This window comes from Hyperolius riggenbachi, chromosome 9 (assembly GCF_040937935.1).
Source record: "Hyperolius riggenbachi isolate aHypRig1 chromosome 9, aHypRig1.pri, whole genome shotgun sequence".
NCBI lineage: Eukaryota > Metazoa > Chordata > Amphibia > Anura > Hyperoliidae > Hyperolius > Hyperolius riggenbachi.
In genome coordinates this window covers 90,209,812-90,225,342 of record NC_090654.1, presented here as the reverse complement: position 1 = coordinate 90,225,342, position 15,531 = coordinate 90,209,812, and the positions used below count along the sequence as shown (strand labels likewise).

At 41.1% G+C, this 15,531-nt stretch overlaps 1 protein-coding gene across 1 annotated transcript in view; it reads right to left on the bottom strand.

The window, feature by feature from the left end:
• Positions 1 to 15,531, bottom strand: part of DNAH1 (dynein axonemal heavy chain 1) — a 117,633-nt gene that overhangs the window by 89,597 nt on the left and 12,505 nt on the right. The window contains exons 10-12 of the mRNA XM_068253183.1: positions 11,988 to 12,145; positions 10,331 to 10,542; positions 4,200 to 4,498 (exon numbers count right to left, since the gene is read on the bottom strand). Coding sequence (XP_068109284.1) covers positions 4,200 to 4,498; positions 10,331 to 10,542; positions 11,988 to 12,145 — 669 coding nt within the window. The remainder of the gene's footprint in view (positions 1 to 4,199; positions 4,499 to 10,330; positions 10,543 to 11,987; positions 12,146 to 15,531) is intronic.

The following is a 15,531-nucleotide window of genomic DNA, read 5'->3' as shown; positions in this document are numbered from 1 at the left end:
AAAGCTGTGACAATTAGTTACATTTCCTCTGCTCTCTTCAGACACTTCAGTCAGAAACACAGGACACAGAAACTGCAGCTGTTGGGAGCTCTCTCTCTCTGTCACACACAGAGCTACAAATAGAGTTAACTGATCAAGTGTGAGGGGAATTTCCCCTCTCCTTATGGCTCAGTCAGCCATCAGTTTTGGCGTCAGTAAAGATTGAAAGTATTTTGCTAACAGTAAACAAAGAAGTTGCTACTAACATGTATACACCAGTGCTTAGCAGCACTTTCCAAACAATTCCTGTGTCAATTGAAAAAAAATATATGAATCGATAGTATTCCTTTAAAGATCTGCCGTGGCGGCTGTTATCCCTGTGCGTCACTAAGTGTCGTCCACCTATTCGCACAATCGTACCCACCTCGTGAGATTGCAGAAACAATGGCTCGTTGCTCAGAAATATTGCCGGTTGTTGAAAGAATCGCAAGGTGGATATGATATTGCTTTGTGTTTTTTTTATGGTGCACTTTCAGCGAGCACATTTTTCTTAAGAAGTCATATATATATTTACACATGCGCCTATAGCCTCTAATGATTTATCAAATCATTTACATGATCTTGTTTTGTTGTGAGCTCCCTGTATGTCCTACCTTGTATGTTAACCCATTTATCTATTGTGCAGCGCTGTGTAATATTTTGGCGCTTTATAAATACAATAAATAATAATAATATTGTAGTTAACTCTTTGTAGCGGAGAGGTAGAGTAGTGTAATGTGCTAACAAGGGATAAAAAGATCAAGCTTTTAATACACAGTATACCATATCTCTTCTTCAAGTTCCTATCCTGTACACTAAACCAAATCCTTAAAACATAACATACTGTTATATACATTTTGATATCAGAAGGAAGAACAGAGAATGTTTTGCTACTACATATCAACATCATTGAGATGTTAAAGAGTACCTGCAGTAACATTTTAAATACAATTAATGTACTGTAATCCTTATTTTTCCTTATTGTACCTGAAGACAAAATGGGGAGCGCACTCTCAGAAGAATCCCAAACAGTGAATACAGCCCCCTGAAGGAACGCTCTCACCTGTGTGATTCTACCTGCAGCCATGTTCACTGTGTGTGATTCTCCTAATGCTGGGTAAACACGTTGTGATTTCCCGCTCGATCCCGAGCTCGATCTTCGTCGATCGATTACTTCCGACATGTTCGATCGATACAGCCGTCGATTTACTCATGTTAAGTAGGCAGAATCGATAGCTGTATCCATCGAAACCCGATCGAACATGTCGGAAATAATCTATCGACCGGGATCGATTCCGCGGATCGAGTGGGAAATCACAACGTGTGTACCCAGCATAAGAGTGCCCTCAGCACTTGTCTTCACAGCCCTTGGCCCATATTCAATTCACTTTTTCACCTGAGTTTTTTCCTAGTGGAGAATTTTTCAACATCTTTTTTAAAAAAGATTTTCAGTATTTTGTAATCAAAACAAAACAGTAGCAAAAAGTAAGTGAAAAAGTAATCAAAATCCCCCCCCCCCCCCCCCCTCTCTCCTCTGGTTTTGATAGACCATTCCAAATAGCTGCTGACTGAATCACAAAGGATTTGGTATGGTGCAGCTCTGCTTCTTCTTCTTTAAACTTTGACTAGCTGAAATGTGGCAAATGTACTCTGTGCCACTAACTCGTTAACAAGACATTGCTATTGCTACATATGTTGTATGTTTATAAATTGTGTTAGGACTGTACTCTCCTGTACTAACTTACCTACCTATAGGTTTATTGATGATAATCTTATACAGTGCGTCAGGGACCTGACGTACTAAGTACTTTATGTTTACTCAGCTACCCACTGATATGTTCTTATCAGAAACTGCTTGCCTGTTTTTGTATGTTTATAAAGAAATTGTTCAATAAAAATCATTGAAAGAAAAAAAAAAAAATAGTACCAGTTGCCTGACTCTCCTGCTGATCCTGTGTCTCTACACAGCCCCTGAACAAGCATGCAGATCAGGTGCTCTGACTGAAGTCAGACTGGCTATATTCATAGAAAGGACTATACATAAAGCACAAAGTCTTGCAATTCTTCTGGTACAAAAATATCCAAAAAATCTTTATTGACACAAATACAAAATTCTTTTTGTTAAAAAAGAGAAAAAGATCTCTATAAGGTGCTCCTCATTTGCATATATAATCACAGGAATCTCAATGGTAATTGATAATAAAGGCTTAAAGCATTCAGCAGAATATCAATGGGCAACAAAATCAAGGAAGGTCCGCACACTCAATCCATTAAAGATGAAGGTTTATTCAACCCATGTGACACAGATCCACTCCATAGACCTCCATAGGTCTATGGAGTGGATCTGTGTCACATGGGTTGAATAAACCTTCATCTTTAATGGATTGAGTGTGCGGACCTTCCTTGATTTTTTTGACTACAGTTCACATGGTCCGGCACCTCCACAGTGGTGTGCGATTCTCCTACCGATTTTTATCAATGGGCAACGACACGCTCGTTTCGGGCAATAGATGCCCTTCATCAGGCCACTGTATAAGCACTTTCTATAGATCCTGTTTGCAACACATGGTAGGAGCAAGGAACAAAAGTTCTCCTGTCTCTAGCTGCCTGGTTATCTTGATACCTGCCGTCAGGATTGTGTAATATGTGTCTGCTTGGTCAGACATAACTTTTGTCCCTTGCCCATTGATATTCTCCTGAATGCTTTAAGCCTTTATTATCAATTACCATTGAGGTTCCTGTGATTATATATGCAAATGAGGAGCACCTTATAGAGATCTTTTTCTCTTTTTTAACAAAAAGAATTTTGTATTTGTGTCAATAAAGATTTTTTGGATATTTTTGTACCAGAAGAATTGCAAGACTTTGTGCTTTATGTATAGTCCTTTCTATGAATATAGTTAGTTGTTTGAAGTGAAGTGGATCACATCAAAAAGGACTTGATGGTTTTTTAGTCTTTCTCCTCATCGACAAAAAAGACATTCCCGATTATTATACTACTGAAGTCAGACTGGATTAGCTGCATGCCTGTTTCAGGTGTGTGATTCAGCCACTACTGCAGACAAAGAGATCAGCAGGACTGACAAGCAACTGGTATTGTTTAAAAGGAAACATCTGACATAACATTCAATAAAAATGTGTTTTTCTACTTTGTATTATTCATACAGTTATATTTGCTTTTGTGCACAAGCAACACTGTCTGTCCACAAATTACAAGTTTCCAAAGTGCAGTTTTTCTTGCCCTGAAAGCTGTCATTATATTTTATTCCAACTGCTTTTTATTATATATTAAAATCTTCTAATGAAAAAAAAAAGTAATCAAAATTATTTTTAGTATTTTCTTGCTTGCTGGTGGCTTAAAAATAAATTTTATTGACAAGTTTAAAAATATCACCTAGGAGAAAAAATGAATTGCATATGGGCCCCTGTGTCTAGCACTTTGGAGCAGCACCTCAATCACTGGATCTGACAAACTCTCTAATTGCTCCAACTAGCACCGACAGGTACACACGCACACACACACACACACACACAGGTAGCTTCTGTCATTGACATATATATAACTCACAAGTTCATTGGGAAATGGGCATTCTTATTCCCCCCCCCCCCCCTCTTCTGATAAACCGACATGAAGCTTTCTGCCCCAAGCCTCTCCAGTGAAGTCTGGAGCTGTGTGGCCATCTCCACCTGTGTTGCTGTAGCCCACACAACCAGCTTGGTGACTGCCTGTCGGTGCTCAGCTGCCAAGCTGGGGGTGAGCTGCAGTAACAAAGGTGGGGGTGGCCATAGAGGTCCAGGTTAGAGCCTCAAAAGTATGTCACAATTTCTCAAGAGAACTGTTGGGGAATGTTATCAGACTGATGTAAAAATAAAAACAAAATCTTAATGCCTTTTATCTGTATTCCTTCTAATGCCCAAATGTATGTAAATAATGCATCTACTGGGAAATGGCCAGTAAACAAGATATTAATCATATACCAGAAGCTTGCTCTTTTATTTGCTGAGTTACCCAGTAAATGTTATCATTATTCAAAACTTTCTGCTTTTGTAGAGGTTACTACATATGATTCAGTTTTTCGACCTATGTACAACTCCAGGATGTGTTATATGTGAACTGGCACCTGTATTTGAGGTATGAGTTAAAGTCACAGTAATAATAAGGAATATGGAAGGTATCTCACTTGTAGGGGCTGTTGACAAGGTCTCCTCCCCAGTCCATGCCCTCTGTACAGGTCAGCACATTGCAGCAGGCGTCCATAATGAGCTGAGTGAAGGCCACTAGAGAGTCCTGCACCAGGAAGCGCAGGGAGTCCTGCAGGTTGAACTTGATGAGCTCCATGAGTTGACGTAGTTTAGACATGCAGTAGACTTCCCAGTTACACTCAGTGAGGTCGTACCAGCCCTTCCCCACTTCCCGCAGGCTGCTGCGTATGGCATTCTTCAATGTACTGACCCAGCTGTCCTTCAGAAACAGCTGGACCTGCAGAATGGAGACAGAGAGGGACATGAAGGCTGTTAGAAGAGGAAAGGGTAAAGTGAAAATATATATATATATATATATATATATATATATATATATATATATATATATATATATATATATATATATATATATATATATATATATATATATATATTGGGTTATGGCTAAAGTAGGGACAAATTTGAACTTTGTAGATAAGCTTCCCCGGTATCCACAGAGGAGCAGAAAGCTTTTTCTGCTTTATTTGCTCTTAATTGCAAAACAACATGATAATTTGTTCAGTAACCAGGCAATGTTATCAATTAGCTTCAGTGAAGTGGAACTTTAAGTTATTAACCCTTCCAGTGACTTTATACCAGTTTTCTATTAGTTTTATGCTTAATGTTTGTAAGGAACTTATCTGATCCTGCTTTCATTCTCGCCGAGAGTCGGGCTACGGTCTCCACTTCAGGGCCTCGGCGCTTGTTCCCGGCCGATGACGCGCAGGCTGGGACGCATGACACTCATCCTGAAAGGCGGAGATCGCATTCACGGTACGCAGAAGTCAGCTGACATCTCAATCAGCTAACAGCGCAGTGTCAGCTAATTTCCTATAGCGGACACTTAGGTATGATTGAGCTGATGTTTGATTGGATGTGTGGTGTGTGGCCGGCCACTGATTGGTTGAATGAAGTATTTAAACCTAGTGAGTGCTCCCATTCATCGCCCGTGATAGCATAACTGTGGCTAGTTGCTGGGTGCGCAAAGGAAGCCTTCATAGGACCATCTTTGACATGACTAATACTGTATTTTGAAGAGTCTCATCCAGATTCTTTTACCTTATCTCCATACCAAGTGTTTGCATTTGTGAATGTATATAGAGTTGTGCTCATAAGTTTACATACCTTGCAGAATTTATGATTTCTTAACCACTTTTCATAAAATCTTAATGATAGCACAAAAGCTTTTTTGGTTAGTGGTTGGCTAAACCCATTTATTGTCAAAGAACTTTGTTTACTCTTTTAAAATCATAATCACTACACAAACTACCCAAATTACCCTGATCAAATGTCTCCATACCCTGGTGATCTGGCCTGATAACATTCAGCCAACCTGAAACAAATGGGTTTTATTGGCTATTAAAATAACCATCTAACCATCTTTACTTGTAATCTGTTTGCTTGTAATTAGTGGGTGTGTATAAAAAGTCAATGGGTTTCTGAACACCCAATTTTTCATCCAGTGTTGCACTTATGTTTTGTATTCATGAGGATAGCTAAAGAAATGTCAAAGGATCCGGGGAAAAGGTAGTTGAACTCTATAAAACAGGAAAGAGATAAAAGGAAATATCCTAGGAATTGGGAATGCTAATTAGCAGTGTTCAAACTCTTAAAGGACCACTATTGCAAAAATCCTAAAATGTAAAATGCTTGTAAACACATACAAATGAGAATTACGCTTCTTCTAGAGAAAAATAAGCCATACATTACTTTTTTGCTATGCTGCTGTCACTTACAGCAGGCAGTAGAAATCTGACAGAACCAACAGGTTTTGGACTAGCCCATCTCTTAACCTCCCTGGCGGTAAGCCCGAGCTGAGCTCGGGCTATGCCGCCGGGAGGCACCGCTCAGGCCCCGCTGGGCCGATTTGCATAATTTTTTTTTGTTACACGCAGCTAGCACTTTGCTAGCTGCGTGTAACCTCCGATCGCCGCCGCTACCCGCCAATCCGCCGCTATACCCGTAGCCGCAGCCCCCCCCCCCCCCTCAGACCCCGTGCGCTGCCTGGCCAATCAGTGTCAGGCAGCGCTGTGGGGTGGATCGATTCCCCTTTGACGTCACGACGTCGAAGACATCATCCCACCCCGTCGCCATGGCGATGGGGGAAGCCCTCCAAGAGATCCCGTTCTTTGAACAGGATCTCTTGATCTCCGTTCGCCGAAGGCGATCGGAGGGGCTGGGGGGATGCCGCTCAGCAGCGGCTATCATGTAGCGAGACATTGTCTCGCTACATGAAGAAAAAAAAATAAAAAAAAAAAAGGTATTTGCTGCCCCCTGGCGGATTTTAACAAACCGCCAGGGAGGTTAATGGTGCATTCTTTATTTTTAAAAGCACTTAGGGAATGGCAGTTGCTCCATCCAACTGCCAAAAAAAGTGTGCAGCGATGAGGGAGGCTAGGCGGCATCTTTGTATAAATCATTTTCAGACAGTGTCTTTATAAACAATAAAGGCCATGCTGAGAATCCCCCATGAAGAGATGGACTAGTCCAAAACCTGTCCTTTCTGTCAGATTTTTACTGTACCTACTGTAAGTGACAGCAACATAGGAAATAATTCATGTATGGCTCATTTTACTCTGAAAGAAATGCACTTCTTATTTGTATGAGTTTACATGTATTTTACATTTTATAATTTTTCGCAATAGTGGTCCTGTAATTAAGAAGTGGAAAATGATGGGGTGTAATTAAACCAAACCACAGCCAGGTACACCAACTGAAAATTTCAGCCACAACTGGCAGAAAAATTGTTCGGGAGGGAAGGAAAAACTTACAAATAACTTCAGGTGAAATACAGGACTCTCTAAAAAAATGTGGTGTGGCAGTTTCAGGTCGCATTGCCAGAAGAAAGCCATTACTATGCAAATGCCACAAAGTATCCCGCTTACAATATGCCAAACAGCACAGAGACAAGCCTCAAACCTTCTGGCACAAAGTCTTTTGTAGTGATGAGACAAAAATTTAACTTTTTTGCCACAACCATAAACGCTACATTTAGAGAGGAGTCAATTATTATTATTTTATTTAATTATTATTTATACGGCGCTAACATATTCCGCAGCGCTTTACAAAGCACAATAAGACGACAAGGGGAACATAGATACAACTAACAAATGTACAGCAGAGTTCCAGGCAGCACAAATATTGTGACAAAAACAGTAAACATTAGGAGGATTACCCTGCCCTTGCAAGCTTACAATCTAATGGGTAGTGGGGGACACACTAGGTAAGGGGGTGGAGGATGGATGAGGCAGTGACCATTTGCCTCTGATTACATTGTGAAAGATAAGTAAATAAGGGCTATAGAATGTTATAAGCTTGTCTGAAAAGGTGTGTTTTAAGAGTGCGTTTGAAGATGTCCAGGTTTGGAGCATGACGTACAGGCTGTGGAAGAGAGTTCCAGATAAGGGATGATGCTCGTGTAAAGTCCTGGATGCGAGCATGAGAGGAGGTGATCAGCTTAGAGGCCAGGAGAATTTCTTGGGAGGAGCGAAGGTTGCGGGAGGTACAATATCTTGAGATTAGTGAGGAGATGCATGGAGGAGACAACTCGTGGAGGGCATTGTATGTTAGTCAGGAGTTTGAACTGGATCCTCTGGGTAATGGGTAGCCAGTGGAGAGAACGGCACAGTGGTCTATGATGAAAAGCAGGGCTGTGGAGTCGGTCCAAAAATCCACCGACTCCGACTCCTCAGTTTAGGATTCCACCGACTCCGACTCCTCTAATTTGCATATTACAATTTTGTTGTTTAAAAGTATGTAACATGAAATTCGTCTCTTAACTGCCAACGCTTAGGAATTTTACAAGACAAGTGAGAAGGATATGTAGACTACTATATTTATTCCCTTTAGACTAAAACTAGTCCTGGGTAAGAGTACTTGTAAAAGGTACAAACCGGAACAAAGAACATCTATTAGGCCCTAGGCAATGTAGTTGTGGGTACATGTAAGAGTGATGGGCAGGTACTCTGCAGGGAAATAAGGAGATTCTTCCTCTATTACACATTCTTCATGCACAATCTGAACAAGGTTTATGGGTGACAGACAACACCTCTGTGTTCAATGTGCACAGCATTCTCAGTGGATTCCCTGCAGCTCTGTGGGGAGTGCATATGTAGAGTATAGTACTACTGTGTAACAAAGTAAACCTGAGACAGATGAAATTAAAGTTTTATACATACCTGGGGCTTCCTCCAGTCGCCTTCAGGATAATCAGTCCCTCGTTGTCCTCCTCCACCACCTGGATCTTCTGCTACGAGTCCAGGTACTTGAGCCAGTCGGGCGTAGTGCGCATACACACATTCCGCCGCCAGGAGCATACTACACCTGTGCAGCACTGTTGCGCAGGTGCAGAATGTTCCTGGCTGTGGGAGCGGCATGCGGCTGGACAGCGCTGACTGGCTGAATTACCAGGACTCGTAGCAGAAGATCCGGGTGGTGGAGGACAGCGAGGGACTGATTAGCCTGAAGGGGGCTGGAGGAAGCCCCAGGTATGTATAAAACTTTACTTTTCATCCGTCTCAGGTACCCTTTAATTTGTAGTCACCAAACCAAATTTTAACAACATATCAAATTATTTGATTTCATCAGCAAAGGGAGTGCATACATTGGCATAAATCAGCATCAATGCAGAATTATTTCCATCTCATTGACCATCTCTATTAGTGACACAGCTACACATCAGGCTTTATTCTTACAGCATAGATGTTATTTAGTATATATAAGAGATTCCTGTGTACACATCATATATACAGTCACAATCAGATATATATATCTGACCTTAAAAATACGGGGACTGCTTTATTGAAGCAGTACAAGTAACTAATTTTGATTGGTTTATTTCATTTTTGTGGACTAAGCACAGCTATTACTGTATATATACTGTATATATACATTATTTTTAATGACTATTATCTGAGAAATAGAACATTTTATCATATTTTCTATTTTAATTACAGTTACAAATTCATTAGGAGTCGGAGTCGGTGCATTTTTTCCCGACTCCGACTCCAGGCACCCAAAATTGCCCGACTCCACGACTCCGACTCCACAGCCCTGATGAAATTTACACCATTCCTACTGTGAAACATGGTGGTGATTCGCTGATATTTTGGGGATGTGTGAGCTACAAAGGCACAGGAAATGTGGTTAGAATAGATGGCAATATGAATGCAGTATGTTATTAAAAAATACTAGAGGAAAATGTGCACTCATCAGCCAGGAAGCTGAGCATGGGGCGTGCTTGGACATTCTAACATGACAATGATGAAAAACACAAGCCCAAGTCGACGGCAACATGAAGTGAAGGTTCTGGAGTGGCCCTCGCAGCCTCCTGATCACAATATCTTTGAGACACTCTAGTCTGGGGTGACCTCAAATATGCAGTTCATAAAAGACAGCCCAAGAATTTATAGGAGCTGGAGACATTTTGCCAGGAAGAATGGGCAGCTTTACCATCTGAGAAGATAAACCTCATCCACAACTACCACAAAAGACTTCAAGCTGTCATTGATGTTAAAGGGGGCAATACATGATATTAACAACTGGGGTGTGTACAGTTTGATCAGGATGATTTGGGTAGTCCGTGTAGTAATTATGATTTAAAAAGAGTAAACACAGTTGTTGGACAAATGGCTCCATCAAACCACTAACCATGAGTGAAAGCAAAGTTGTAGTGTTATCATTCAAATTCTATGAAAAATGGTTAAGAATTTATAAATTTTGGTAGGATATGTGAACTTATGAGCACAACTGTATAAGATATAGAGGTTATTTAATTACAAGACAATCTAAGCATTTGTCCTGGAACCAGGCAATGTTATCAATTAGCTTTAATGAAGTGGACATTTTTAACCCTTCCAGTGTCTTTATACCAGTTTTCTATTAAATTTATGCTGTGTAGAGATTAAATTTTGAGGTGTTTTTTTATATTCAAAAAGAAAATCTAAAAAAAAAATCCAGAGAAAGGCTTTCAACAGGACCACTATGACATCATTAATATTTTAAAGTGTCTCGTCGAGATTATTTTACCTTATCTCCCTATTAAGTGTCTGTAATTGTGAATAGAGGTTACCTGGGAGAAGGTCTGTGATTGAGTTTGCTCAAACTCCTCCAGCCGCACACATTTGGTCAGGGTGGAGTGGAAGAGTGACATAGTGGAGACTCTGTTACACTCTGCCCGGACTTTGCAGAGTGAGGTAATGACCTCCGACCTTGTCAGAAGGGTGGTGAAGATGAATGCAGCTCTGTTCGTGGCAAATGGGTAATTCTGGATATAGACTAGACCTATAGTGATTGGAAAACATGTAAAAAGGTCATAAATACAGGGTAGCTGGCCCTGTGCACACTGAACCTAGCACCATAATCAAACTTTTATTTCCAGGAAAACTATAAAGAAAAAAATTGACATCACTCCCACCAACCAGGGCCAGTTTTAGCATTGAGAACAAAGATAGGGACACCAAGAGCCAAATATAGTGTGGTATGTACTGGTAGTATGGGATGAAGTTGGTAGAGTAAATACACATACACTCAAAAAGCAGGGTTACCTCAAAGGCAACCACTGTAATAGCAGGTGGGGAGATTAGACCTGACCCCACTCAGGATTAAAGGGAACCTGTACTGAGTAAAAATATTTAAAATAAACACATGAGGTAACTTCAAATAAACATTACATAGTTACCCTGCCATCTGTTCCTCTCAGAAGCTCACCATTTTCTTCTGACAATAATCCCTTTTAAGTTCTGACAATATTTTGTCAGATCTGAAATATATCAGTTGCTGTCAGTTATAGCTGAGAGAACAACTGATGTACCAGGTAATGTCCATGTTTCCCTATGGCTCAAGTGGGATGTTACAGTTAAACCGTGAGCTGACCAGAAAGCTGTTATGGGTAATGGCCATTTTCAAAATGGAGGATGGAAAATTCCCTTGATCACAGTGAACAAACAGGACGCAGGAGAGGAGAAAGAGACTGAGGAGTAGACTACATGGGAGGTAAGTATCACTTGTGTATGCTTATTTTGATTTTTAATTTTCAGTTCAGGTTTTCTTTAAGAAGTCGCTCTCTGTAGATCAGGAAAAAAGGGGATGACACCCTTCCACCAAGGGTGGACTTAGAACAATGTAACAGGGATACAGAGGCGCCAGAAGAATAAAAATGTCTACGAAGTTTACAATTTGTGGAGGCAGTGGTGGACTTACCTCCTCCAAAAAGACACAAGATATGCCAATAAAGTTTAGCAGAACAATTTACATATTACAAGGGAAAATGCAACGCGTTTTGCATGTATGATCCCACTTCATCAGACAATAGGGCAATAGGTAGGAGTAGGTACAGTGCAGGTCTGTAGCTGGGCCAAGCGCCTCTGACAGAATGTTACACAGATTTAGCATTGGGCACTCTAGGCCCAAGCCTAAACATGCCAGTGTGCTGAGAGGCAGCTATCGGGGGTTTATGGTAATGCTGCACCCACCATCCTGAAGTTGCACTGATGTCAACAACCCTGGCATAGAGAGCTGGATGAAGTGGGCTGGATGGGCAGTTCAATCCAGCCCACCCATCAAGCTCTCTATTCTCTCTTAGGGATGACCAGCCCAGTAGCATAGAGAACCGGACGGGCAGGCTGGATGGCAGAGATTATGGAGCCAGGACTTTGTTGCCTGCAGGCTCCTGAGATGTAAATTCGTAACAACTGGGTATTCTTTCACTGTGGATCTGATATGTGTACCTTTCTGCGGAACTCTCTCCTCCAATTTGTCAGGGATGGCCACATAAGAAAACTTCTGAGGATTTGAAGAGACAAGTCGATCAAAGATAAGCTTGTTCATGGATCGTTCATAGTCCAGTCCGATCTCACCTTCCAGTGCTTTCAGCTGGTGGTGTACACTGGCAAAACAAGAAATCTGGCTCACTCGTTAGACACAGGAAAAAGCAACCAATCACAAATGTGCTTCTGTCAAACATAAAATGAAAGTGACAGAAAGTAGCCTAGAATATAGCCTGTATTGACCAATCACCAGCTTTCTTTTGCTCACTAACTGGCAGCATTCTGTTTAACAGTAAATGTCTAGCAGTCTTGCGTTGTAGTGCAGGTACCCTATGTTTTGATCCCTGCCCAGCACACGATCTGCATAGAGTTTGTATGTTTGCATTGGTTTTCTCCATGCAGTCTGGTTTCCTATGACATACCAAAAATACACTGGCATGGTAACTGGTTACCGTCCAAAATTAGGCTTAGACCAGGACAATTTCTAGGCTACATAGCTCCCAGGGCAAGGGTATAAAATGCTCCCCACCCCCATAGACTTGAGCATGCTGTTGTGATTCAGTATTCAGAGGTGTCCCCCAGTATTAGACAGCCCCCAGTATTAGATAGCCAGAAGAAGCCCCCAGTATTAGGCAGCCAGAAGTAGCCCCCAATATGAGTAGCCAGAAGTAGTCCCCAATATGAGTAGCCAGATGTAACATCCTGTATAGGTAGCCAGAGGTGCTCCCAGTAAAAGATGGCAAAATGTAGCCTTCCCTCAGTATAGTTAGCCAGAGAACAGAGTAACCCCCAGTATTAAGTAGCTAGGTGCAGCCACCCCCCAGTATAGGTAGCTTTATTAGCCTCCAGCATTAGGTAACCTGAAGCAGCCCCCTCCCCCCCAGTATAGGTAGCCACACGTAGCCCCCCCCCAGTATAGGTAGCCAGATGACCCCTGCAGTATAGGTAGCTGGATGTACTCCTCTCGATTGCGCATGAAAATTCATGATTGTGCACGGAAATTTGTGATTGCGCGTAAAACCGCTAGCGCGACCGTGATATGAGTTATCATGGTTTAGTGATTCAAGCCCCTTTATTGATATTTATAATTGCCATATATTATTGGCCATATGGATAAGGGATCTTTTTTAGATAAGGATTTTGACTTATATATATATACCTATTTTGGTTCCTGGACGTAGTTTCTACGTCCAGGAACCATGCGCGCTACCGCGCACTCCCGGCCGTGGATTCGGTAGCCAGGGAATCAATGTATCGTGCTATGGTGCCCGATCATTGATTCCTCTCCCCCGCTGAAAAAGCGACAGCTTCTCTCAGAAGCTGCGCCTTTTCTGGCCGTTCCCTCTCCGATGAGTCACTCTAAGCGTGTGTTACGCTTAGAGTGACGTCATGTAAACAAACTCATGGCCGCCATCTTGTGGCCAAAAAGTAATACTACACCTGTAAGAAAAAAAAATACAAATTAACACACATTTACATTATAAATCTATTGTTTACCTCCCACCCTCACAAAAATACCCAAATAAAATGTTTACTATAAAAAAAAAAACCATTACAATAAAAAAAAAAAAAAAAACATATAAATATTTACCTAAGGGCCCTTTTCCACTAGCAGTCGCTAGCGTTCACGCTGAACGCTAGCCATTGCTGAATCGCAATTACCGGCGATTCCCCGACGTTTGCGGCCGCGATTTTGCTATGCTATGCACTGCATAGCAAAATCGCGGCAAATATCGCTCCGCCGCGCGTTCGCGTAAAAAACTAATCGCGGTAGTGGAAATGACCTACCGCGATTCCTATGTTAAAAAGCAAACCGTAGCGATTGTAAAATCGCTAGCGGTTTGCGTCTTTGCGATTCAGCCAGCGCAAACGTGCTGGTGGAAAAGGGCCCTAAGGGTCTAAACTTTTTAAATATCAATGTAAAGATGAAATATTTCTATATTTTTTTTATTTTAAACTTGTAAATAGTGATAGATGCAAAATGGAAAAAATGCACCTTTATTTCCAAATAAAATATTGTCGCCATACATTGTGATAGGGACATCATTTTAACGGTGTAATAACCGGGACATATGGGCAAATACAATACGTGAGTTTTAATTATGGAGGCATGTATTATTTTAAAACTATAATGGCTAAAAACTGAGAAATAATGAATTTTTCCATTTTTTTCTTATTCTTCCTGTTAAAATGCATTTACAGTAAAGTGGCTCTTAGCAAAATGTACCCCTCAAAGAAAGCCTAATTGGTGGCGGAAAAAACAAGATATAGATCAGTGCATTGTGATAAGTAGTGATAAAGTTATAGGCTAATGAATGGGAGGTGAACATTTCTCACGTGAAAACGACGGAACCTGAATGGGATAATTAGGTGATAGTCACTATGACAGGTATGATTTAATAATGGTATATGATGATGTTAGGTTACATATAGGCTTAATAATCATGGTGGGAAGGATTATAGTATATAAAGAATGTGTAGCACTGGGATTGAATATGCATAATTAATGTGTAGAAGGGTTGTCGATACAGGATTGTAATAGGATAAGTGTTTTGGAGATTGTATATACTGTGTATATTAATAGAGATGTTATATATTATATATATTGTTTTATATATTATATATATTGTTTTCCTGTTGTGTGCTGCAGCCCCTCTGTATTTATATATTTCTTATGGAGATTGGGGTTCTCCAGTGCTGCGTGCATGCTTTGCACAGTATTGCATAAAATTTGGTTTGTGCTGCTCATCCCGATATATATTATTTCCCCCTGTGAGCGTGCATAACCACGCCCACCCCTAGCACAGTTAAGCATATAAATCAGTGGAGCTCATAGTTCAGTTAGTAGCTAGTAGAAGGTGAGGTGTTTTTAATTTCATTTCTCCCATTTAGTTGACCCTTGGGCTTTTGGTATTGTTCCCACTAGAACTCTGATAAAACTAGCATTTTTGCCTGGTTAGAGTAGGACTCACCAGATCGGGGACACTTTGGCGAGGTTGGTGAGCTTAAGCGCGTTAAAGCGTAACCAAGAGCCCCTGTCACTGTTTTCCTGTTGTGTGCTGCAGCCCCTCTGTATTTATATATTTTTTATGGGGGTTGGTGTTCTCCTGTGCTGCGTGCATGCTTTGCATAGTATTGCATAAAATTTGGTTTGTGCTGCTCATCCCCTGATGTATGTTATATATTAATACGTAGGTATGCGCTAGTAGCATTGTAATAATAATGTACGATGCAAAACCATTGGGAGTGGATAGGGTGTTGCCAATATTACTGCTATTTTTAGTCTGCATATATTCTTAATAAAGATGAACATTCTAATTGTAAATTGCGTCCACAAGGTTGCATAGCGATGGGAGAGGGCGGTGTCGCGGGCGGTTTTCGGGACGGCATACGGCGGCTTAAATGTAGCGTCAGCTCAGCATGTTACCAGCCCCTGAATGAGTCACATATGATAAAATGCGTAGGGCGGAGTCGGGAACAGGCTGACGTTGCGAGCAGGAAGGAG